Raw genomic sequence first — 26,361 nt, 5'->3', positions numbered from 1 at the left:
TCAGAAACTTATATTCCAGTTTTTGATGAAACACAATGAGAGCTATTCATTTCATAATGAGTTTCACCCAGCCCTTGGCAGCACACCAGCAATATATTGAGTGCTGAAATGGAAATGCTGCCCTCCTCATAGCTGAGTAGAGAAGAGCTCCGTCACTGATGCCTTAGGATCATGACCAGGATGAGATAAATTGTCTGTAGGCTGTTGGTCAGAAAACACAAGCTGAAGTTTCAATGTTCCTGATACTCAGTGGTCTGGTTACTCCAGTTCACCTGTTTATAGGGCGCTCTGCTAAGTTCTAAAAGGTAGGAAAGAAATGAGGATCATTAGAGTGTGAATCCAAAACACAGTGGTTGATATATAAAACAGCCGTACAGCTCCTATACTGCAACCCTTAGAGTAAGATTTAACCAGCCCTTGGCTTCCTTTACATGTAAGGAAATGGGGTCCTGCAGAAGGTATCTCAGAGCATGTGAATTACTTTCCATCTCTGGGAAGAAACGAACTCATGTTCTGTATTTTACCTTTGCAAATACCTCCTTCCCTCACCAAAAATATTATTTACTAATGACCCAGAACTCTGATAGATCTAAAGGTAAAAGTACGTTTTGTATCCTGAACAGTACACAGACTGAAAATAAGAGAAGAATAGATCGTAAACAAACAAAATGTGAGAATGTGATTTGAAAGGATTTGAGGAAGAAGATATAGGACATAGCTAAATTCATGATATTTTCCTCTTGGACATAGTGGAAAGCAGAAAGATAATGTGCTATGGCTTGCATCTGGGAAAGGAAGGATATAGCTAAAGAATAAGTCCAGATGATAAATGTGATGATAGGAGAATAGTGACTGAAAAATAGAGAAGCTGACGTGAGAAGAAATATTGTATGCTTGGCTTTGACATAGCAAGCTTCTAATGTGGACAAGATGTTTCTGAGAAGAAATCACAATAATAGTACAAAGAGATAGAAGGATAAATCAGAGAGGATACCTATAAAGTTTCTCAGACTTCCAAGGATTCAAATGTAGAAAGGTAAGAAGACTAGACTATTACAGGTAAAGCACCAAAATGACATTGAGAGACCATCTAGAGAGAATATAATACTTAATATGATACTTCCTAGCAGAGATGGAAAGAATAGTTAATAGTAGGTGAAGAAATAACCGCTTCTCTAAGGGAACTCACTTTTGAGGAAGAATGAAGCAGAAGAAAGTTTCAGAGGTAGGAGGGGAAAAGTGAGAGGAAAAGGAGATTAGCTGGGAGGAGGTCAGAGCAGAGCGGTCAGGCTGAAAGATTGGAATCAAAATGGTTAAATACAACAGTGAGTAGGAAAGGGCACTGCATTTTTTTCACAATTTTATAAAATTCTCCTTATTGAGAATAGGTCTTGAGAATATAGGGCTGGAGCAGACAGTCAGAGATGCCAGTCAGGCAGAAGGTAGACCACAGACAGTAGGTTTTGAGAGAAGAAAAGTGTTTTATGAAGAAATGCAACAACACTGGAGAAAAAAGAATAGGGTTAATTTGCAGTGAAAAAAAATTAGTGCAGTCCCTAGATTTCTACCAGAGCAGCAGAGAAATGGTAGAAAGAAAGAATAGGAATAAGGTACAAGTGATCAATAGTGAGTAGGAGAAGGACAGTGGAGAGAAAGCGATTGAAAGGGAAACTGTTGAGAAAGCCATCTGGGAGCTCACAGGAGTAGAGCTCAGTACGCAAGAAAAAGATAGTCAAAAGAGTGGCCTTCTCTCCTCTCATGAGTGAGATGGTTAATTCAGCATTAGCCCAAATGAGTTGATAGAGATGAAGAAATGTTGACCCTTGTTCAGTCCATTAGTCTCTCATAAGTTAAGTCACAAAGGACGAAAGGGGACAAAATCAGAGTGGTGACGACACAGATGTATGGTTGATCACAGCAAGACAAACAAAGGGAAATGAATGCTGAAGTGGAATTCAGGTGGGAAGGAGTGATTGAAAGTAAGGTGGCACATATTAAGCCAACAGCATTATCTGCACTAAACTGATTCCTGTTTAATAACTTAGCAGCAAAGTATTTAAATCTATTTTGTTACAAAACCTGTAAAAGCCTCAGGTAATGTTATGCTGTATATCTAAATATGTCACTGGTTGAGTGTTGTTTTTTTCACACAGTAAAATATACTTTTGAGGAAGGTGCTATAAAATGCTGAAACTTTCAAAAGTGTAAATGCATAGCTACATTGCATTTTAATGGCACCTTGAGCCTCCATAGGTAGGGGAGCCTATGGAGCTACATATTTGAAGAATATGGGAAGAATGGATGGTTCGTAATGCATGGTTGCTAGACTTCATGATTCAAGGTCACAGCAAAGTGAAATTTTAATAACTCAGTGGAAGTAACTCATGAAATGTATATCTTGCAGTTTCTGCAAGTATGTCGATGGCATTCATCTTCAAATTTTACCTAAAGGTGTGTTTCAGCACATGCTGTCTCTAGACTGGATCATGTGCATTCAGTTAGTATCATAAATTAATATGATTATGTAAATTCTGTCTATCAGTTTGGGACCTTCCTGAAGCTCTAGTCACCTTTCATTAAGACATAGCCTGATATAAGATGGGTAATGCTCTTGATGGCCTCATTTGAGAAGCTGGGAATGGTATAGATATTATGAGTTCCATCTCTGGCATCAAATAACCAGACAGACAGCACTGAATATGTTGAGAAATTCAGCAGAATGTTTAGACATTCATAGTACTGAGCTCTGTAAATCAGCAGTGCTGAATAAGCAACAGGAGCATTAGCGTATTTAGATGCTAAAAAGGATGGGATTTTAAAATTACCCAGCTCCTTACAATATTTATAACTGGTTTGGTTAGCATGCATTTCACTAACATTCATTTTATTCTGACATAGGAAACTGCATTCTGATTATTTTTCCAAACCAACCTTGAATAGTGGATTTTGACTACACTCTGGATGTGGCTTTGGGACTGATTTTTTTTTTTTTTTTTTAATTGTCTGTTGTTTGACAAGCCAGTTCTATTCAGAAGTCATATATGAATTCTTGGGTAATGGATGCTAATTGTAAAAATCCTCAACAGCTTAATCTGCTGTAGCCTTCTTGAGAATTTAATAAGCCTCTCTCATAATAAAATGTGTCAGAATGGGGAAATATTTTGCTAGCACAGCTTGTAACTGATTGTTTGTACCATGGTAGCAAGTATTGACACAACAGAAGTACTGTGCAGTCATTTTTAAAAAGAAACATTTGGTTTAGTGCCTTAAGGGCAAGAATTATTACTATATTTTTTAAAATGCATTTACTTTCTCATCCCTACCAGCAATATGTCAATTTTTGTGAGGATTGCATGTTATTCGCCTTAGGAAAAGCAAAATCAACATAATGAAGCAGAACGCAGCTGAGCTGTCTAAGGATGCTTGGTTTGCGGGGGGTCATTGATTTTTCCCCTGCAGTTGCAAAGTGACAATTAGATTTCTGAACCTTTTTGCTTCAGAAAAAAAACCAAACACATTTTTTGGGCAGTAGGGCTTTTTGGAGTGTAGAATAAGGAATGTGTTGCATGTGACTGAACTACTGCCATTGCCGGAATAAATAAGGCCGGGTCATAAACCATACTGAAGGATGTAGAGCTGATAAAGATCCCAGTGTGGGTCTGCCACCTATTTCAGCCCACTAGTTTGTCCCAACAGTTTCATTCTGCCAAGCAGCTGAATGTCTGCAGAGACATGAGACGTTGGGGTTTTGATGGTGTTAAACTTGACAGACCCCTGCGTCTGGCCAAGAATGAGGACCGTTTTAAAACTTGTCTACCCCCAGCTTCTGGGAGATTCATCAGTCATGTTGGAACTTTCTGGTGTTATTAAATGCTGCCAAGAAATCTGTCATGATTTTTAGCCTTACTAAGTAACTTACACCTTTCTGTTTGCACAGCTACTCAGCCACACAGGGTTCAACTTGTAACTAGAAATATCAGCTGTAGCAGGGAAATGGTGGAAAATGACTGCTCTGCCAGATTTGGTGAAAACAATTTTGAAGCTAATTGCATGAAACAGGGCATAGTGAGTGACGATCAGCTTTCCTTCCCAAACAAACGTGACAGCTCAGATTAATCTCGCATGCCATCAGCAGTTCAGCTTCCTCGGAGATTTTGGCAAGCCCTGCCAGCAGGAGGAGGCAGACCTGATCAATACAACATTTTAATATCAAAATAATCAGATCTTGGGCAGAGAAAAAAGGTACCTTCAACCTCCGAAAAAGTATTCTTCTCGGGTAACAGGGAAAAAACACATAGGCTGTCATAGAAGGAAGGAAAGAAAGCCAGTGCCAACAGAAGTATTAAATTTGCTGCACACTTCACCTTTAAGCACTCTGTGCCAAGTTACAGCATCTCACACAGCATGCAAAATCTGGGGTTCAGAAGTGGCTGCTGAAGATTACTACAAACTGAGGAGTGGTAGAGAAGATTTCAGCTTTAATTATGAACTTCCTGCTACCTCCCCTCCTCCTTTGAAATTCAAGGCACTTCATTTTATTTTTACATAGTTTGGTGTCTGAGATTCCTTTTTATGTTAGTATAAAAATAACGATGAAAAGGGAAATAATTCTCTTATGAAAATTCATGAGAACAGGCAGAGTTTAGAAGCTGTGTTATTTATTCAGGAGAGCATAACGACTTTTAAAAACACCGAGATTGTACATTTGTGTGGATTTTTTGTTTTTTGTTCTTTTCCTTTGTGTACCTTGCCAGTTTTCATATCTATGCAGGTGTGGAGCATATGTATTAGGTCTAAAAGTTGCAAATCATTAAAAATTTAGATTCAAAAATAAATTGCCTGTAAGCACAATAATCTGTTAGCTAAGAACGTAAGAGGACCTTTCAAATGCCATTTTTATGTATTAAAGTGCCCAAAGGCAGAAATCCACATTCTTCTCTAATGACCTTAGTAAACACTTAATATCGTCATTTTTAGTCCAGGAATAAGTAAGGCCAGGTACTAACATCTCAGAAGGATACTTATACTGAGAGATCCTGATGCAGTGCAGAACAAGTTGTCTTGGCAGTTTAACAGCGTCCATATTTAAATGCCATATTATAGCTGTTTCGGCACAGACCTTGCTGCTGTTTGATGGGCCTTGCTCAAGTCGATGCATTCGGGGGGTTCTCTCTGACTCAGAAGCAGTGTTGCTCGATCTCAGAAATTACCTGCAGCGGTTGTATCGAATCAGTCAGTCAAACAGACTATGGTTTTTCTGACCCTCTAGGTCCTCGAAATCTATGTCAGCTTTTCCAAATCCTCTGTTCCTTTAAAACCCGTAAGAAAATAAAAAGTAAAAAGATTCCTGCATCTTTCAGAACCAATAATCTTGAGCACCCTGGGCCCCAAGACCCTTTATTCTCTTTCAACAGTTGGTTCCTAGCTGGACCTAGTAGGATCCATGCAAGAATCTTCAGGGCGTTTGCCCTGGAAGATGTGTCAGGATTTTTCTTGCAAAACGTATTGCTATACCAAAACTTTCAGCCTTCCCTGTATCTAGCTGATAAGTTCCTCCTGGTACGTTGTTTCCCCCGTGCTTATTTTTATACTGCCTGCTTACTGTTGGTAAGGAATAGAGGCTTGGCTTTTCCTCTCCCCTTGGAAATACCTATTTTTCATTTCATTGGAATGACACCTGATACACTTTCACCTCAACAGTCGAGATTTTCCTTTTCACTCTTCCCTAAATTCTTCATCTCCACCTCTATCTTCTGAGTACAGCCTGCTTTCTGAGAATAGTCCTGTGGCTGCTGGTGCTCTCCAGCAATGGACAGATTTATTTTTGAATAGAATCTCTTCAGTGTCATTGTTTGAAAGAACAGCAAGCAAGTAGAGTATCCATTTACTGTGGGAGAAAGTCTTGAACAAGCCTCATGCTGCCAGAAAGGTCCCCAGTCACCACCATGCCCCATTAAGAATCTTTGCATATCTACCCAAGTACAGTGAGTAGAGGCCTTTTATTTCTTATGGCTCTTTTAAGCCAGATCTGTTGGGGAGCCGATATGAAGGCAGCATGAGAAAATAATCAACAGCCTCAGTACAATCACATAGTTGAAATTATTTCTTTGAATAATGAAATCAAAGAAAGAGGTAGTATGTCAGGCCAATGGGATGATGCTGAAATGCAAGGCAGCTCTGCATGTTGTTATCCTTTGTATGTGAAAGTGTAAATTCCAGGTAGAAAAATTACTCTAGTCATATGTCTGTTCTCATTTTACAGTGTTTGTATTAAATAAGGAATCTGTGTCTAATTCAAAAGCTTAGTATCCTTTTTTTTTTTCAAGGTAATATGTGTAGACTGTTTTCTTCACCTAGCTTGACTGGTAGTGGCTCAAGGTACATACAGCTCTTGTGAAAAATATGAAAGGTTGTAGAAATGAGGCCAAAGTCTTCGCTCTAATGAACAGAATACAAGAACGATAGAAAGAGAGAAGAGAACATTGCCATTTATTCTGGCAAATTTTGGCTCTGTCATTCTTTTCCTCAAGAACAAGAGAAACAGCTTATGCAAAGGAAAGATAGAAAGAGCCAGGCACTGCTGGGTTTATCTTTAGTGTGATAAGCTTCCTTCAGGGAGACAAGAACAAACTGTGCACAAGGCATAGAGAAGGTACAGGCGGTACATTTTAAACTCTTTCCACAGTGAATTGTTCCAGCTTCAGGAAACCATTTAGGTTTGCTCTGTCAGAGCTCCTTCCAACTTCTCAGGAAGCACAAATACTTGGTACCTGCTTCGGTGCACTGAACTTTTTAATTTTATTTCAATAGGGCTTGACTGATAAGTAGCTGTATGTGACATACGGCATTTTGGTTTGACATAAGGTCTAGAAAGAAAGAAAGATGGATGAAGTTAATTTTAATCTTGAGGAATGTCTCCATGTGAGCTGTAATTGCAAACTAATGCACACAACTCACAGACACCTGAAGACAAGGTTATATGGAGAATCCTTGTAGTAGCTGGGCCCACCTGTGGGTGCCTAACTCCAACCTGCCTTCCAGGGAACCTGCAAACCCTGAGGACGGTGAGATCGCTTTTGCTGCACGGAAGAGGTCTCTGGAAGAGACCACTGGGAAGAGATGGTCTTCCATGCAATCAGCCCAACTAGGACCAGAGCTCTGAGGGCTTTCAGACTTCTGGCTTTAGAGCAGAGGAAACAGGAACAAGAGTTGCTGTCCCTGTAACACTTTACGTGTCAAGGCATCTGCAAAGCCCCAACCTTGGGACCTCAAGGTTACTTGCAGCCTGAAATAAACTGGCATAACACCACCTAGACCTCCAGTGGCAATGTCATTAAAAGTTGAGTAACACCAATTTATCTCCATGAAATAATTTGGTTTTGTCAAGTTAGTATTTCATAGTTAAGGCCTGTTTTATCAAAAAATTCCTGACCAGCTCAATACTATTCAGACAGGACCTGAAGTAAGTAGTTGTATTCTTTTAGGCAGCAGAAACACAGAAAGGTGAGCGTTGCAAGTAATTTGCAACATGTATTGAACCAACTTCTATGCTTGTGTAACGTCACTGAAACAGTGACCTCAAGAACAAGAAGAGACAGTACCAATCTCTCTATTTTGTTTACCTGACACTTTCTGTTAGAAGAAATTGTGTAACTTGTTTGTTGGGGTTTTTTTGAGAAACTTTCTGCTGGTTTTTGCAGCAGACCTTTGAAAATTCATCTAACAAAAACTCCTTTGGGTAAAGACGTGTCTTTTTCTTGTCCAATGAAATTACTAAATAGGTTCTAAAGTCCTAAGGAGGAATTTCTACTTACTGCCTCCTTCCTCCCAAAACTTTGGCAGGACTTTCAAAATGATAGCCTGCCAACTTGTATTCAAAGGAGCCTGATTTGTAACTGCACTAAAACCATCAATGCTTAATCTGCTAATTTACTGTATGTGCATTTGGGAATAACTAGTCTTGAAGAGGAGTAACATACTCTTAATGTTGTAAATTTTTTTCTGGATGAAAAGTCTGAGTTCTAGGGCATTTTATATCTTTACTAATACTAAAGTTCATTTACAGCTTCAATTGAATTTGCACTTGGACGATCAAATATAACTACATAAAAGCACAGAATTGGTCTTGCTTATAAAATCTGTTGATATTTTGGCTGTTTCTAGCTGGCAGTGATAAGACAAATATTAATTGAAACAGAAAAATGTTGATATAATTTGCCATTTAAAATTATAATTTCTCAATTGTTTTTTGTGAGTTATAGTCATTATCTTATGTAGCAATATTATACAGCTTATTAAAATATAATATGCCCATGTTTTCTGATAAGCTGTTGTCTCAAAATTGAACAGATACTCTCGATTTGCACATTCTTTATCAAATTACAAGGTCCTGGTTTTAATTTCATGTCTTTATAGACCACCAAATCATATTGTACTATATTCACCACAGCTTCACCTAGAGACTCCATCAACAAGAGAAATCAGCTGCAGAGCAGAGACTAAGAGATCGTTGTCTTCTCAATAAGTAAATTAATTAAAATCTGTCAATTACTTCAGTAAATGGTAAGAAAATGAACTTTGTGCAATAATTTGGAAGTAAGTATTGGGTGAAACTAAGCTTATCCATTTCATATCCACTCTCACTTCCTATGCTGTAGTTGTGATGCTCTTTGGTGACGCCCTCCAGGTTTCACCCTAAAAGATAAATCATTCCCTTTTAAAATTGCTACTTTAAAATATTTGAAAATTTCAATTTTTCCAAGAGTATTTCAAGGCAAATAAAAATGAAATTATTCGTAGTTCTAGGACCTGTGTAAAATTTAAAATTAAATGTCAATAAACAAAACATCATTTTTGTGCAAGTGGCTTTATTTTGGCCTCTGGCTTTGCCAGACGTTATTTCCATATATGCTCTTCTGTGCTGTGCGGGAGAGAATCGTTATAAGCAAAGATGCAGAGATCCCTAAACAGCACAGCCCGTATCGTCCACTCAGAGAGTTGGTCAGGAATGAAGGCTGTGGATTTTTTGGAAAAAATACGACTCAATGTGAGATGTTTTGTTTGAGGCATTGGGTTTGATAAACTTTTGCTGAACCAAAGGCGGAGTTCAAACCCGGCTAGCAGGCTGCCCCAGCGCCAAGAGCCGGTGCTCCCAGCGAGGAGCAGCCCTGAGTCCCCAGGCAGGTGGGAAGAGGCTGGGTGATGAGCAGCCCTGGGGCTGCCAGCTGGGGCAAGGCTGCCGGCTGCACACATCAGCTCCCCTTGGGGCCAAGCTGCTGGCTCCCCGGGGCACACCTGAGAGCCTTAAAATCTTGGGTGGAGCCAGCTTTCCTAGAGCTTCTGAGCTCCCTCTTCCACGGCCGAAGCTTTGTGCTTGGAAGACCTGTGTTGAAGTGGAGGTGTTTGCGGCTTTGGGGCAGGCTGTGCAGTGTGGCTGGCTGGAGCTACTGTGTATGGTCCTAGCATCTGGCTGATGGCATCTGGAAACCCTGCTGCATTCTTCCTGCTCCTGTGCAAGCAAAACAGATGTAGTCTTCCTGTATTTTCACAGTATGTGGTAAGTAGTATGTCTGTGTAATGAGTAATGAAGTTGAGTCGGTGTATGTTCTCCCTGTGGTGAAGTGTGAATGTTTTAAGCCACTAAAATTTCTTTATGCATTAAAATGTTAAGAGGCTGAATTCTGTAAAACTTAACTACTCCTTAAATTTTACAACTTTCAGTGCGTCGGTTCGCCAGTCCAAAAAGCAAAAGCAGGCAGGGTTTGCCTGTAAGTCTTAATACTTGAGCAAGACATTCATGTCTGTTTGATTCTGGAATATTGAAAATACTCAGCCCTCTTGTTCTTATAAATGTGGCAGACTTCTACCCCACTGGGGGAGTTTCTGGTTTGTTCTTTCTGCACAGTTGTTATTTTCTAATGATTTGTAGTAGATCCTTTCAACTCTGAGTCTTAAAGCAGGATTAAAGTTGGTTAAGTTGTCAGAAAAAAACAAGGCTTAATTTGCTTTGGCCTGGCTTGCTCCTGACATATTTATTCTAAAACAAGACAATTCACATAGTCTGGGAACATGTTTTGCTATGCTAATGTGCACTTCCATTGAGAAGGGATTTGCTGGCTGGCTGCTTATGGCAGCCAATATTCTTGTCTAGGTTTTAATTGGTTTGTTTGGATGTTTGATGTGTTGTTAGGGGTTATAGGATTGAAAAGCTTCCAAAAGTCTTATCCAGCCTCTCAAAATATTACTGCAGAAAAATATGTGTCTACTTTTGGAAACTTTTGGAAAATAGGTGTTCTCTCTAGGAAATAGGTGCTTATCTCTATTTTTGGTGGGGGTGTGGAATGTGGGTGTCCAGTTAAAACTTTCAGCTATTGCTCACGCTGTCAAAAATTGGTTTTGACTTGCTTCAAATACAGTGATATTTTGCACTATTGTTTCTGACAAAACTGTAGCTTGAAAAGAATATATTCATTTTTTGAAACCCAGATTGTTTCTTGCAACCAAAATGGCTGCTGTACTGTGCTGCCAATTACATCGCACGTGCAGAAGTTAGGATTGCTGCAGGTTTTTTGCAGCAATCCTCTGCCTTGTTATGCACATTACACGAAGTGCTACTAAAATTGCTAACTTTTTCTTTTTAAAAGAATAAAATGCTTTGAGATGTACTCCACTGTGAATTCTTCTTGTTATTAAATATCACTCTCTTTGAGAGACTAAATTTCCTCTTATTATCAAAAGAAGATCCTGAAGATGAATGCGGGGGGAGGAAGAGAATAATGTTTTCTTCAGCATCTGTGCGTGAAACCCCGCAAATCAAGCTCAGGTGAAACCGTTATGGTTCCTAGCTAAGGGGGAGGCTCTGCTTTTACACACATGGCTTTGTTGGCTTCCCCACAGCTGCAGTGAGAACAGAGCTTAGGCCTAAGGCTGTGCATGGTCTTTTTACTCTCAGTGAAGTGATGGAAAGGGCCACCAGGCTTGATGAGCTGCTGAAATGACTTGAAATGGACAACTTAAATTACTTTTTTTTTTAAGTGAGGATGGGAGAGTAGAAAACATTATTAGCTCCAGAAGGATCTTCTGATAGAAACTGGCTTTGCAATATGAATCTTGAAGGGACCAAGGCAGGATTAAAGAAATTGGGGGGGGGCAGTGTAAGGCTATGCAGAGAGGGACAAGCAGCCATGTCCGCAGTGGCCTTTTCTTTTAAGGTTATAGTGTAAAATGCCCGAATGTAGTTTGGTCTACAAATGCCGTACAACGTATTTTATGCTTGCCACTCAGAGCCTCAAGATCCTGTGATTTGTTAGGTGTCGGTCTAGCTAAGAACTTCAATCTACATTTAATTTTCATGAGGTGCTCATTAGTTCAGTCACTCATCTCCATCCTGCATGCTTTGTGGCTAATGGCTTTGATGATGATGGCACTAAATCATATACTTCAAGTTTAGCATTTCTTAGCTCTTTTTCTAAAACTAATCCTGAAACTTGCTTCTTAACAATTTTACATTTAGACAAGGGTCTGTCTTTTGAGATTGTGGAAATCAAAGTCTGTGAAAAGGTAAGAAGTCTGCTCTGTGCCATGATCCATCCTTCTGCAGTCTCCAGAGGAGAAGCACAGCACCTTTCACATCTATCTCCAGTCTCTGCTCACCAGTATCTACAGTATTACAGCCAGACATTTTTTTTTCACTCTGAGTTTGTGCATTTCTAGAAGTGCAGGGCCATAAGTAAACTGAACGAGGAAATTCTCTTGTCAAACTGAAAAGACAAAAGAAATGCCTGTAATCGAAACAGTTTGAGAAAATAGGATAATCATTGCATTTTAGTAACAAAGCATTGTTGGAGGCAAGGGAGCTGCAGAAAAGTCAGTTACTCTGGAAAACTTAAATAAATGGTTTGTACAGCCCCAGCATAATAAAGCATGTCTGCAGAGTTGTATTTGGGGGTTCAGAGCCAAGCGACCACCCTTCTGCAGCATTTAACATCTGGTATGATGGTAACTCTGCAAGGCAGAATGCATCTGAAAGAGGGAAAGCTGCTCTGTGCATTAAGAAAACTTCTTCAAAATAACAAGGGAATTTAGTCTTAAATACTGGGCTTCTATTTTCATAGTTTATGATATCATGATTGGATTCCTTCTGTGGACACAAGCTTCTTAATAGTACTATTCATCACTGTGACAAAGGTTAGACTTGAAGAAAACTAGAACTGAGATGAAAGAATAGGATTTTTATTATTTTAGCAGCTGAATGTGTCATTACATCAGAGTCAGTATTGTGTAGCAAATTGCAAGCTGTAGTGAAATTGCTTTAAAAAATATCTGTATATATTCTTCTAAAACTGTGATGAAGTCATTCAGCGGCGGATTGAAATGTATTTCTAGCTGAACTGTTATATCATATCTTTTTTTACTGTGGTATGAGAACAGATGGCAGTTATTTTTCTTAACCGTCTCCAGCAAAGCTGATGCGATACCTTGCTTTCCCTTGTAAATGCTTTCAAGTGAAAGACAAGTACACATGGCCAAAATGAATCTGTATTGTAACATTGACTTGTGGTTTCTAAAGCAAACTTTTAATCAGCTTACAACAGTAGGCTGGTGATAATTACTTAATGTCAGTCAAGTAGTTCATTATGACAGGAAAATGAGCTATTAATCAGAATCAATTGCATGTGTTTTGCAATAAGTTTTTGGAGCAGATGTCTTTTTCATAGACATTTTTAATGCAATAATTGAGTAGTCCATGACTTGAGGACAACTGCAGTCACTCCCACGGTGCAAATGCATTTGTAGATTTGGAGATGCTCTCTGTCGCTTTGTAGCATTCCTAGGGGGACTGTGACTGATCGGAGAATAGCAGCTGTTCAGTAGCTGGCATGTAGAGAGGGCTACTGCACGTACAATGACAAAGTCGTTTGGTGATTTCATGCATTTTTATAAGCATAATGTAAATTGCAATGTTTTTCAAAGGATTTTGTTTTAAAATTGTCACTACCTTAACAGTAACTTGGCAACTCGGAGAAGGCCTGGTGAAAATGTCTCTGAATACAACTTGATGTAACTTTACTTGCCTGTTTCACTAGAAATGCTGTGTAGTCCAACAAAATGCTGTATTCTTGAGTCATTTGTAGTTATAAATCAAAATGAAGCTGCCAAGTATTGTAAATCTAGGACTGCCTACCAATTTATGACTTTTTAGGTTGCTTGCTGTAATGTGCCATATTACAGAAGCATTGTGAAGAGCTATATTTAATTTACTTGCCTTAAATTAATACTCTGTTGAAAATCTAGCTTTGCCTTATTCAGGGAAGCTTTCATTCTTCTGTTTTATACAAGCGTGTTCAAAAAAACCTGGTGTCTCTTATTTTACAGCCTTCGACAAAAGAAAGGAAACTTGGCCCAGAAGCACTGGGCTGGATCAGCTAACATAGTAAAATGCAAGCCTTGCCCCATGACGCATGCCAACGCTGTCTGTGGATCTGATGGACATACATATACTACCAAGGTAAGTTCTGCTTGTGACCTGAAATCCTGTCAGTAGTGGTTATCCAGGCTGTAGTATGAAGATGAAATAGCTGTCATTAATAGGCAGTATTAAATTACAATCTACTTTAGTTTTGGAATATTTTTGTGTTTAAAAAAAAAAAAAAATCTACATTTATCAGCACTTTTTACATATTTGACAAACAGCAAATCGGAATCTTATGACTTTCATGACTCATGTTTCTCTAAATAGCTCATTCTTGCTAATGAAGTAGACCACTTTCAATATTGATGATGCAACAGAAAAAATTTATTTGATCGGACTGCCTCGTTCAGACAAGAAGATTTTGGGATAGTTCTTGGTTTTAAGATTTGATCTCCAAATGGTAAAATAACTTGGCAGTATCATTGTTCTGTGATAGTTTCCCCCTGCTCCCCCCCCCCAGGCTGCGTGGGTAACATTACAATTCCTTTAAACCACAGTTTTAATAGGCTTGTGTGCCAGATGCAGCATATATGGTACCATAAAAAAAAAAAAAACACCTCCCATAACCCAGTGGGGATAAATTGGCTCATTGTTATATTGAAAATATGATCACCCTAGGGCTTGACTTAATAAAAGAAACTGGCTTCACTGCCATTCAGCAGTCCAGATCTCCCATTATCAAATAAAGCCTTCCATGTCTCAGATACATGTTCCATAAACAACACTTCAGGCACTGGAAGTCGTGTTTCGGGAATACCCTTAAAGTTTTCTTCTCTTCCTGCATGCAATGTAAGATTTGACACCCAGTAAAACTACCCTTTAAAATCCAAAAGTAGCATACCCCACCCCACCCCAAATCCGAGAAAATAAAGTGAATCAAGGGGAAAAAATCCTCTGCTGTGATGTAACAGTGATGATGATATTGCAGCTACGTTATTTTCTCAATGGGCAGCTTGAATTCTTCATCCATTAATAGACACAAATATTAAAGTGCTGCCATGGCTAATTCATTTAAGCCTCTCTTCTGTTCTGGCTGAAGGATTTGCATGGCCAAAGGAGCAAATCAGCAGAAACTCTCTCGTCCTTGCACATACAGGCTGCAGAAAAAGGGCTCCAAGTTGCCTGTTAAACAAGCTACTCTTTAATACTCTCTAGGAGGATGTAATGCAGTAATTTAGCATTGGTATTTAGGATTAAAATTGGGTTCATTTTGAAAACAACTTTTTCTGACTGAACTCTTGAGAGTATATAAGATATTCTGTAGAAAATAGCTTTCATTGCATTTTCTGTCATCCTATTGAACTCATTTCTGTGCATCTTACCTGCATCTGTTAGCTGAGTCTTTTTTTTTTTTTGACCTGTATTTCTTACCATAAGATCCAAATGGTTTTCATCAGAAATTCTGCCAGTGTCATAAATTCACCAAACGATTGTGACTACGATATAAGCCTGACAGCTATAATAAAGACATTAAACAATTCCTGTTGCTAACATACTTGACTATCAAAGACATGCCTCCCAAAAGTTGCCGGTGTTTGAGTGGTATCTTTTTTTTTTAAAGGAGACTTAAAAGATTTATTCTGAAGCAACTTCGTCTCATCTTCATTTATTGTGTGTTTAACTATCAATTGCTCCTGTCCTAGCAATTGAAAATTACAACATCTTGTTGGTCTCTCAAGTGCAGCAACTTCTTTTCCACAAATTTTGTCCGCCTTCTCTACCACTGCCTGGGGAAGGTAGGGTGTCATTGCTTTTCGAGTGCCGCTCCACAGGAGCGATTGCTTGTCACGTTGCATATGTGTAGTTGCTTTTTCCAATCTTTTTTTTTTTTTTTTTTTTTTGATTGAAGGCTCCTCCAGTGTCATGTTGATTGGTAATCTTTCTGTAACATCCAGTGCTAGCGAGAGGATACATATCTGCTTAACCTGTACGCAATATCAAGGAGAAGCTTATAGCAGCACTATTGTTCTTAGCTGTATACAGTACATTGTAAATCTGTGAGTACTGTATTACAGTAACCTGTAGAACATCATTGTCTCTCTTCTTCTAAAAGCTCTGCTTCACTGATAACTTTTTTTTTTTAAAGACAAATTTTGGTAAATGAGCTGAAAATACTTTAGGCAGAGCATTAAAACTAAATGGTATATTTTAATGTCCTAACAAATAACATTTTTATGGTCAGTAATGATCATGGGTTTCTGGTGTCTTTTATGAAGAGAATACAACTGCTTCCCTCAAATTCACCATTACTTTTCTCCAGATAATGCGATCCCTCTTTCTTGCCCTTAAGTCCCTAAAATCAAAGCTTTTCTTTGGTAACTTTCTTTCACATGCAGTGCTGTTGGCAAGTATTATTTCTGGCACCGCGGTGCTGGCATGTTCTAGCATTGACTGTGAAAATGCAAAAAGGTGGACGTTTGAGCGTAAGCAAATACACTGCTTTGTATTTATATGCATGTATTCGTATCTGGCTCTGCATCAGCTGCTTGGTGAACATGTAATGATATGCGGGGCAAATGAAAGGATTCTTGCTAAGCTTGTGAAGAAAAGATGGAGAGTAGCCACTACATTTCAGGGGGGGAAAAGTCTTCTGAAATTGTGTATTGGCCATCTAATCACATAGGCAGACAGGCAGTATACGCGCACACACGCACCAGCATTTTGATCCATCCTGGCTCGGTTTGATTTTTGCCTTTCCCTGCCAGCACAGCAGGAGGTTAGGTGGGAGACAGGGTTTGGGCTTACAGTTCATGGCCTGGCAGAGCAGCATCAAAGCGTTTCACTAATGACTGGAGGCTACCACTCAACGCTGTCGGTAATGTTTGTTCTGGGGATTGCTCTTTCCGTGCTTTGAACTGTTAGCTCAGGTAAAAATGAATGAAAAGGAAAGGATATAATAGAAGAATAATTGACTGATAAAATGCAGATGAAACTTGGGTGTCAATAAATGCACAGTAATTCACATTAAGAGAGAATAACCAAATATACACATCACAAAGCGCTCAGCCACTTGATCTCGGAATAATTCTGGTGGTTTCTCAGAAGACATTGTGATGATCACTGCCAGGTAAAAGTGCAAATAAAGGGTTAAGAAATTGAGAACAAGCACAAAACATTATTATGTTTCTCTGTAAATGCCTGGACTTCCCATTGCCTTCAGTTATCATCGCTTCATCTCAAAGCTGATATGGTAGAACTAGGAGATGCTTGGAGAAGGGCAGTAATGGCCGTCAGAGGTGTGGAACCTGCAAGGAAGCACAGAATTAACTAGAACACTTCAGCATGATTTCACATGAAATCATGACTAATATTGGAAATGGAATGTTGTACTTCATAGTACAAGATCTAATGAAATTATAAATCAGTGGTTTCAAAACAAAGAAAGTATTTTTATTTTTTCAGCTCAGAATACAATTGTGAAATTCACTGCAGCACAGTATTGCGCAGGCCAAAGATATAAATGGGATTTATATAAATCCATGGAGAATGGATCTGCTGCAGGCAGGTAAACCCCTTGCACACTGAGTCGTTAAGGCAGTGATGACCAGAAGCTGGAATGATTGGCGTAGTTCAGCAGGACTGATTTGTTCTGTTTCCAATTTGTTCTTTCTTTTACTCCTTTGTAGTTTTCTTACTTTTAAGGATCTGCAACTTGGCAGGATACTACTAGGCTGAGGTGTCACAGGGCTGAACAAATGTGATTCTTGGATTCTTATGCAGAAGTGGAGGCATCCGTATCTTTAGATAAGGCAAGCTGATAATGGAGCTAACATACTCCTCTTCATCAAAGTATGGCTCTTTAAGAAAGGAACATATTCCTTTTCCATTTCAACTTTGACTTGGGTTGAAATTTCTTTTTAAACAGGTCCTGAGTATTCCTTACATCATTGCTTGGCACTTTTAGTTTCTACCCCTTCGAAGTTTAGTTTCAGACCTTAAAGCAAAATTAAGACTGCAGAACTTGATCTGGAATGATGTTCAACAGAGCTTGAGGAATGTGGAGGACTTTGATTTGTTCTTGTTTTATGAAAACTTCAAGAAATCTTTAAGGATTCAATTCCAGGAAAGTAACATAAAATGCATTTTTAGTTGTTGTTCTTTTAAATGATGTCTTAGTCTATTCCTAACTGGGTAATAAAATCTTCCATTCATAAAGGCTATATGGCAAAATAGCAAAAGTGTTATCTTGCTGGTTTGCACTGTTTGATAATCCTCAGACTGTTAAGCTCTTTGTTCTAGTGCTTTCTGGGGAGATTGCATTTTGAAAGAAAGCATTTTGCTTATGTTAATTATAGTGCTGGTGATTCTGGGAACTGACTGTGCCCATCCACCTAGATTATAAAGGATTAGGATGCTCCGAAGGCAGCCATTCACAGAGCAGCAGAGGAAATGCTGTTGGCCCAGCAGAAATATGGGTTATGTGGCATATCTTGAGGACCATTACTGCAATGTGGTGTTATGTCTGGATGTCTCTAGAGATGCTCAGTAACTGATACTGTGGGTAAAAAAAGAGTGAAACAGAATCATGGATCCTCGCTCAGGTTAATATGTTGGGTTAACGGCAGGTCCAAGCATCCTCAGGAATTCAGTGCAGCAGACTTTCTTGAGGTTTGCTAACTGAATGGCTTTTCCTCAAAACCAACTTTATTTTTTAATCAGTGAAATTTTCTTCATGAAGGAAGACATTGTAGACCTGGAGGCAAGAATTTCTTGATAAAATTGGGGAGAGTGATCCAACCCAAAGCACTCAATAATACAAGGGTCAGAGGGGAAAAAAAAAATCCTCCGTTGGAACATGTTAAAAGGTGTTGGTTTCCAACACAAAGGTAAACGGGAAAATGTTGAAAATGATGAGAAGTCCATGCCCAGATCTTGTGCTACAAGGGATTTAAAAGTGTCACCGAAACTATCACAATACGAGACACAAGATACTGAGTGCTTTGGTGGATCTTTAAGTTGATTTAGCTTCATATGTGGCAGTTGTACTGCTTGAAAAATCTCACCGCCCTTTAGGTATTAAACCTTTCTGGTTCTTTTTCTGAAGTGTCTTCGAAACTTGTCTCTATTGTTGATCTGGGTTATTTCATCTGCTTCACAGTAGTGCTAAAGTTGAAGGGGATGAAGATGTTTGGCTGTGGTGTGCAGTGGGTTTTTTGTTGTTGTTTTGTTTTCCAGATGACAAACTAATTCTTCTGAGCTGGGATTCTTTAGTTACACCGATAATTAAGTGCTTGTGCATGACAAAATTTGAACACAGATGTGGTCTGTAACTACTCAGTCCTCATACTCTGTTTCCAGCAATTGTTCCTAGCGGTTTTTTTTGGACTTGCATAATTTTGTTATATTTCTGGAAACTTTAGAAGCTCTCTATCACCCTTTGCTGTTAACTTTGAACTCTATGGGCTTTAGGTTTGTCAAAAATTTCAGAGTTTCTAGTTACTGCTTGAAATGCAAATGTCTTAAAATGCGTATGCTCTCTCCCATATTATAAAACTTTGTAAAGAGGAATTGCTGTTTCCTGGGTGTAACAGCTCTATTAATACTCTGACAATACAAAGCACTTCCATAGTATATTGCAGTCAGAGTTTTCAAAGCTCTTTAAAGTACTAACGAATTAAGCTTATGAGGTAAGTAAGCCCTGTAAAGAGCGCTATGTAATTAGTTAATGTTTTTGTCAGCAACACATTAAGAAGAATAACTCTGTAGCTGTCAGTTTTACAGGAAGTTTAATTAAGCTAGTTAATAAAGCAATTACCTGAACATGACGATGACTGCACTTAACTAATCAGAAAATGAAACTAAGGATGATCTTAAATTACAAAACATACCACCTCAATGACTAATGGTCCCTTCAAAGATGGAAAGGTACCTTGGTATAATTATATGCTTCTAATTAGGTACATTGTTGTTCTGCAAATTTTAATTAAATCATTGCAAGCTAATTAAGTCCATGATCATGTCTCTTTGTTTGAAAATGGAAAAATCACCTTCTGTTGTCATAACATTAGGTAACAAATTTGATATTAAGGGATGTGCAGGAGAAATAATTTTCCAACAATCTTGAAGCAGGAGAAAAAATAATGACCAAAATAATGAGACACTATTAGTTAAATGTGTGCAATGTGAGGACTGCCATGTTTAATTAGGAGGAGTCTGTATTCAGAAGCACAATTAATAAATATTTGTTAAAGTGTCCAAGTGTTGAGTATTTGGTACAACATGGTTTGGTTTTTCATAATCCAACTGTCGGCTGTATTACCTGCCCTCTAGGTGTGGGGTGCTGTTATTCAGCTGTGGTTTCGCACAGCTTTCCCTGTCTGTGGGTGGTGGGTTGACCCCGGCTGGACGCCAGGCGCCCACCAAAGCCGCTCTATCACTCCCCCTCCTCCGGGGACAGAAAATATAACGAAAGGCTCATGGGTCAAGATCAGGACAGGGAGATCACTCAGCAAGTACCGTCACAGGCAAAGCAGACTTGACTTGGGGGAAAAAATTAATTTAATTTATTACCAATCAAATCAGAGTAGGATAATGAAAAATAAAACCCAAATCTTAAAACACTTTCCCTCCACCCCTCCCTTCTTCCCGGGCTTAACTTTACTCCTGAGTTCTCTACCTCCTCCCCCCGAGCAGCGCAGGGGGACGGGGAATGGGGGTTTGGGTCAGTTCATCACACATTGTCTCTGCCGCTCCTTCCTCCTCAGGGGGAGGAGGACTCACACTCTTCCCCTGCTCCAGCGTGGGGATCCCTCCCACGGGAGACAGTCCTCCACGAACTTCGCCAACGTGAGTCCTTCCCACGGGCTGCGGTTCTTCACGAACTGCTCCAGCGTGGGTCCTTTCCACGGGGTCACAAGCCCTGCCAGCAAACCTGCTCTAGCCTGGGCTCCTCTCTCCACGGGGCCACAGGTCCTGCCAGGAGCCTGCTCCAGCGTGGGCTTCCCACGGGATCACAGCCTCCTTCGGGCATCCCCCTGCTCCGGCGTGGGGTCCTCCAGGGGCTGCAGGTGGAGATCTGCTCCACCATGGACCTCCATGGGCTGCAGGGGGACAGCCTGCCTCACCATGGTCTTCCCCACGGGCTGCAGGGGAATCTCTGCTCCGGTGCCTTCAGCACCTCCTCCCCCTCCTTCTTCCCTGACCTTGGTGTCTGCAGAGCTGTTCCTCTCACATCTTCTCACTCCTCTCTGCGGCTGCAATTGCTGCTGCGCAGTAACTTTTCCCCCTTCTTAAATCTGTTATCCCAGAGGCACTACCACCGTCGCTGATGGGCTCGGCCTTGGCCAGCGGCGGGTCCGCCTTGGAACCTGCTGGCGTTGGCTCTATCGGACATAGGGGAAGCTTCTAGCAGCTTCTCACAGAAGCCACCCCTGTAGCCCCCAGCTGCTAAAACCTTGCCATGCAAACCTAATACACTGGTTTGTCTAAGGGATGACTCAGCCTTTCCTGACGGAAAATAAGATACTCAGCAGAGGCTTAGCAAGTGTTAAGACCTGTCCTGTCCTCAGTTAGATGAAAAGTTGGATTACATTCTGTGTTAACTTTTAGCTTTGGTTTGGTTTTGTAAGGGAAAATTAAGGAAATAAGGGGGTGGGGTGGAGGAAAGACAGGAAGAATAAGACAAGGTAGGACATGGTTAAAGAAATCCATGGAGAAGAAAACTAAGTCATCCTTATGCGTTTGCTCCCTGTACAAAGTTTAAAGATTGGTGGGAGGTACAAGAATAAATTATTCTTTCCTCTCTCCCTCCGCTTTTTCTTCACCTTCTTATTTTTAATCTATGAACTCAGTTCTTTGCTCTGAGTTCAGAGTCTAGGCCTGACATAGTCTATCACAGCTTGAACCTGTACATGGTAGATCTGGTACGTTACCCAGTTCTTCCACTGATCTATGTTGTGATGCTGGGCAATTTGCATTTTCTTCATTCATAATTTGGAAAGATCTGGACTCTCTGCCTTAATAAAATACTGGGAGAGCCATTTTGAAGTCATGCTGAAAAAAGCTTGCATGATTTAGGGTCTGTGGGGGTGTGATGTTGTTGTGTTAAATCAAATGTGTCTGTATAAGATGTGACAGCACTATTGCTAAGTTTCCTGGAGTTTTCTGATCAAGCTGGTCAGGATTTTTAATAGAGTATTCAAATATCTTTTTGTGGCAATCAATAGGTTTCATGGGATGTGACTGTTCTGATGGAGTTTTCTACAGGAAAAATACTTTATGGCCTTGTTACTACTTCCTTATTCCAGTAGCAGGTTTTCAACATTCATTCTTATTTCATTATTTGATTCATTTTGTTGCAGGGGGTTTCCTAACTGTGGCAATACCTCTGGCATGAGGCTTTCAGCATTACTGACTTTATTCTCACAAATACAACAGGGACGCTCCAGAGGACTGTGGGAGAACTAGAATTTGCCTAATGCCGGGTACCTTTGTAGATCACTCGTTTGACTCGGGCACATCTGGCTGCTGTATTCCCAACAGGGTAGATGTTCCCTCAGCCTGTAGTCTGGGCCAGTGAGACTCAAGTCCTATAATCCAAAAGCGATGTGAAGCCATTACTGCATAATCAAGTCCTAAATAATAAACTTTGTGTCTCAGAAGGCAAAACACATAGAGCTCTGTACTGTGCCTGCAGCAGCTGCACAGTTTATTTGGCTTGAAGCATGAGGTGAGCAATGTTATTTGATGAAGTGCTGTTTATCCTAAAGACATCCTGTTGTTTATATGTTTTTTTTTCTCTGCATGGTCTCAAGGAACAAGCAGAGAATCAGAAATAAGGTAGATCTCGATTCTTGTGTACCTTGTAATCCATGCCAATGTCTTAAGATAGTTATGTCTAAGTGGTATTTTTGCATATGCTCAAAGAAGGACATTTATCTTTTGGTCAATTAACGTACTCAAAAAATGGCTTTCTGTCTCCTACATTCTTTCCAGTGCTGCCTTGTAAGGGTGTTTTGGCCACAAATAAACAATCCAGGACAAAGAGATCTGTGCTTCCCCCTGGTTAGGGTAACCTTTGTTAAACTCTGAGGGAGCTGAGCAATACAACTTTTGAACTCTGCTCAAATAACCATGCAATTCAGCAAATTCCTGAGCTTCCTTTCAAATCCCATTTAGTTTTGTGTTGAAATGGAGAAGCTTTTGCTTTTCATTGGTGTCAGATAGTAAATTCAAAATCCCAAACAATCCTCTACCAATTTTACATCCTAACTGGGAAAAACTAGGCCTGCATAACCACTGATCTGTGAATTGTGGCCACTTCTGTGACAGCTTCCCAGCTAAGCTCCATGAATATATATGTTTGCAAGATTTTTTCACCTGGCATAGTATGAATTGTGAGAACAACCAAAATAGAGGCTTCTGCAGTGAATCAACAGATAGAGGAAAAAACAAAGAGCTCTGGGCAATTTTTACAGGGTAAGGGCTGCTTTGTCATATTGCCAGGTTTGAGATTCTATGAATTAATGAGAAATTGCTGTGGCCCAAGACATGATGTTCTTTCAGAGACTGCTTGTTGCTATGCCTTTAGTCTTTGGAGAAGGAGTCTTCATTAACACAGTTCTACAAACACAAATTGGCAAAAAAAAAAAAAAAGACAAGAAATTTTTTTAATCCCATGAAGAATCCTCTTATACAGAGGATACTGATTGTTTTTGTGGAAAGCTGGCTACTTAATTCTGTTAAAGCCACTGGTCAGTGTTGGAAAGAGAAGGGGGTTGCTTTGGTTCTGCTGGAGGCTGGTGATCTCTCGTATCCTGCATAAAGGCAGGACAGAGAAATATCGGACACGTTCTGGGGACAGAGTTAGATAGATCACAACCTGGTTTTGTTCTTCCTTGGTATAATTTATTTTAAGAGAGATTAGTTAAAATTCCTACTGCTTTGATTTCTACTGGGGCCGGTGAGCAAAAGACCCTGACAAAGCAAAATTTATCCAAAGTTGTACCTCCAAGTTTTAACAACTATGGGTTAAGGAAGTTGGTCTAATTGGGATATGGCAATGTTTACCTCCTTTCTCTAACCTTGCCTAGCACGGAAAGGATATTTTTAGTTTGTTTCTCCATATTCTAACATGGCTCAGTCCAAAACAATTTGGCTTTGTGCAGACTGGGTTCTCTGCAATTAACATATTTTGTCAGTTTCTAAATCCGTATTTTTTTTCTTTAATTCCTGAATCTGTTATTTTACCATAGTTAAGGCTTGTCAGAGTTGAATGTTTTAATTATCGAGTTAAGCCCACAGAACCTGGGGAAAATTGCGATAAAATGTCTCTATTAGGCGTGTTGCTGCAAGAGGTAATTCATTCTTCATATTATTTTAGGAACTTGAGTATAGCGAAAACACTGCTCCAAACTCCCTAAAAAAACGTTCTCACTATGTAGCTGCAGTAGTGATGTATAAATACCATGCTGGGAAATGCAGTATAAGAACCTGTGCAGAATAAAATAACCTTCAGATTTCCAACAAACACACACCATCCTGAGTGACAGGAAGAGACAAAGTTTCAGGCAGCGTAAAGTTGCTTCTCTCACGTCGAACTCCCTTAAATTCTTTACAAGCCAGTTTTCCCAAATGGCTCTGATAATAGTCACACAGGTCTGTAAAGCAACTGAAAGAGCTCATCTTTTTGGTGCTGCAGAAGTGCAGGATTTTGTGGTTGTTGTCTTGATTTTCACTAGTGCTCCCATGGGATAATAATCTCTAAATAAGTTAAACAGAAGTACACTGTTGTGGGGGTTTTATGCTTTTTTTTTTTTTTATTGCATTCATCTAAATTGACTAGAATTCAATTGATAGGATTCACTTAAATGTATCTTGCTTAAATTAGATACATTCATTTCATGTTTACCCACGAAGAGTCTCTAGAACTCTTACTAATTAGACCTGCCATATGATAATGCAGCTCCTCATGTTTACATGTCAGTTGTTACCAGATTACCCCAAAAAAACTATGAAGGGGGGGTGGAAGATGGTGTGTGGGGGTGAGTTGTCTCTAAAATACTGTTTGCCAAGGTATGGACAGACAACAATGAATATTTTGGGATTTTGTATGGCAATTTGTAGCATGCTAAAATAATTTTAGTCTAGATTCATGTTTCATTCTGGGTTTGGTGTTTTGTGGGGGTTTTGGTTTTGTTCTTTTTAAAGTGTGGGGGGCCTGACTTTCTTTATATAGCGAAGACCGATGCGGAAGAAGGGCAACTCGTTGCAGGAAATTTTTGCTCCCTATGCCTTTCTGATTTGCTCACATATGCTTTTTTTGGAGACGGAATAATGTTTAGAATGTCACTGATTTTCTCCTTCCCTTTTACAAGCTTCTACAGTGTTGAAGGCAATGTTTTTATTTAGGCACCCAGGTAACTACTGCCAATAATTAGAAGTCTGAATATGTAACACTCCCACTGTTGGCTGCTCAGTATTCCAAAAACTCAGAAAAACAACCTTTTTCTAGGGAATGTTTTTAAATATATGTGCTGAAGTCTTACTGAATTAAATGAGACTGCATCTCATTAGCGGCTTGAAAAATGAAGTTATGTGCCTGTCTTTAGGCTGGAAGATGTAGGCCTATCAGCCATGTTTTACACCGTAAATGAACATCTTGGTTAGTTCTCTAGATCACTCCAAAAGTTTGGGTTTTTTTCCTGGTGTTGGTTGTTCTGTGGCTGAATTATCTTCTTTTTTTTTCTTTTTTCCTTTTTTTTTAAATTGTCATTATCACATTGCGTTAGATATATAAAAAGTATTTGTTGATGAAACGCATCACCAGCGATGACTTGCTTGGGCACGTTATGCCAAAGGAGAGAACGTTAGATGCTGCTAGAAGAAAAGCATAACTTGGGGCTTTTTCTTTTCACATGTGTGGAAGAAGCCAGCACTGAATGACAGAAGACGATGTACTTTATTAATAAAGCTTCTACATTAAAATTACAGCAGATGCACAGGGAGAAAGAAGAAGCAGTGAGTAGACTATGCCTTGTGTACTTTGAATTACTGTGTCAGTAATGATGGATGGAGCAAACAATAAAATTTGACCTGTCACACTGTGCTTGTGAGGCAATAAGCCGTAAGGCATTTGTAATTGGCTTCAGCCAGCAATGTTAATGAAGGTGGATTGGAAAATTAGGTTATTTGAATGATACAGACTGCTTTACATTTTTAGGATTCAAAAGAAAAGGCTAGAAACTCAAAGGGACTGAAGCCGTGAGGCTTGTTCTTCGTAAACTGTCTCTTGTCCCTTTATAATAGAGCAGGCAAAGGAATAGTTTTTAGATAACAGGTTCATACTGTGTAGAATATGAGTTATTTAAAATGATTTTGTGGGGCATAGTTCTTAAACAGTGTGTGGGAGGTGCAATGCACACAGTTTCCACTAACAATAATGGGATTTATGTGTGTATCTTCTTTATATGATGCATCATGCTCAAATGTGCCCCTATAGTATAATTGGACTAGAAAACGCATCTTGGGGTTGATATTACTCAATGAGTTGTCAGTGTGGCATGAAGTACGCAAGTGAACACATTTCTCATATTTGAAAAAAATCTGTGCAGGTTAGATGCACAACTAAATTGGGTTTTAAATAGTCATGCACAAAGTAATTGCATCATATTAAATGTGTTTAGTTGGTGTTAGAAAGAAATCACATTGATATTATACACATAGTATTGAGGAGATATTGTGATTGTTGTTGCAGGTAGAATGATACAAGTATTTTCCAGTGAAAGCATTTTATAGAAAAATGTCAGTCTGAGCTCACGGTGTTTTCATCAAAATCACTACTCTGAACTTTCACTGCATCTAAGGCGAAATTCAGAGAGGAACCTGTCTGGGCCCTCAAAATATCTGTACCCTGGACTGGAAATCCACTGAGAACCTGCTCAACGATAACT

General features: G+C 39.5%; 1 protein-coding gene across 1 annotated transcript in view; it reads left to right on the top strand.

The window, feature by feature from the left end:
• Positions 1 to 26,361, top strand: part of SPOCK1 (SPARC (osteonectin), cwcv and kazal like domains proteoglycan 1) — a 323,597-nt gene that overhangs the window by 207,446 nt on the left and 89,790 nt on the right. The window contains exon 5 of the mRNA XM_050905361.1: positions 13,375 to 13,507. Within this exon, the coding sequence (XP_050761318.1) occupies positions 13,375 to 13,507 (133 nt within the window). The remainder of the gene's footprint in view (positions 1 to 13,374; positions 13,508 to 26,361) is intronic.

This window comes from Gymnogyps californianus, chromosome 14 (genome assembly GCF_018139145.2).
Source record: "Gymnogyps californianus isolate 813 chromosome 14, ASM1813914v2, whole genome shotgun sequence".
NCBI lineage: Eukaryota > Metazoa > Chordata > Aves > Accipitriformes > Cathartidae > Gymnogyps > Gymnogyps californianus.
The sequence above is the reverse complement of the archived record's forward strand: the minus strand, read 5'-3'. Positions and strand labels throughout refer to the sequence as shown.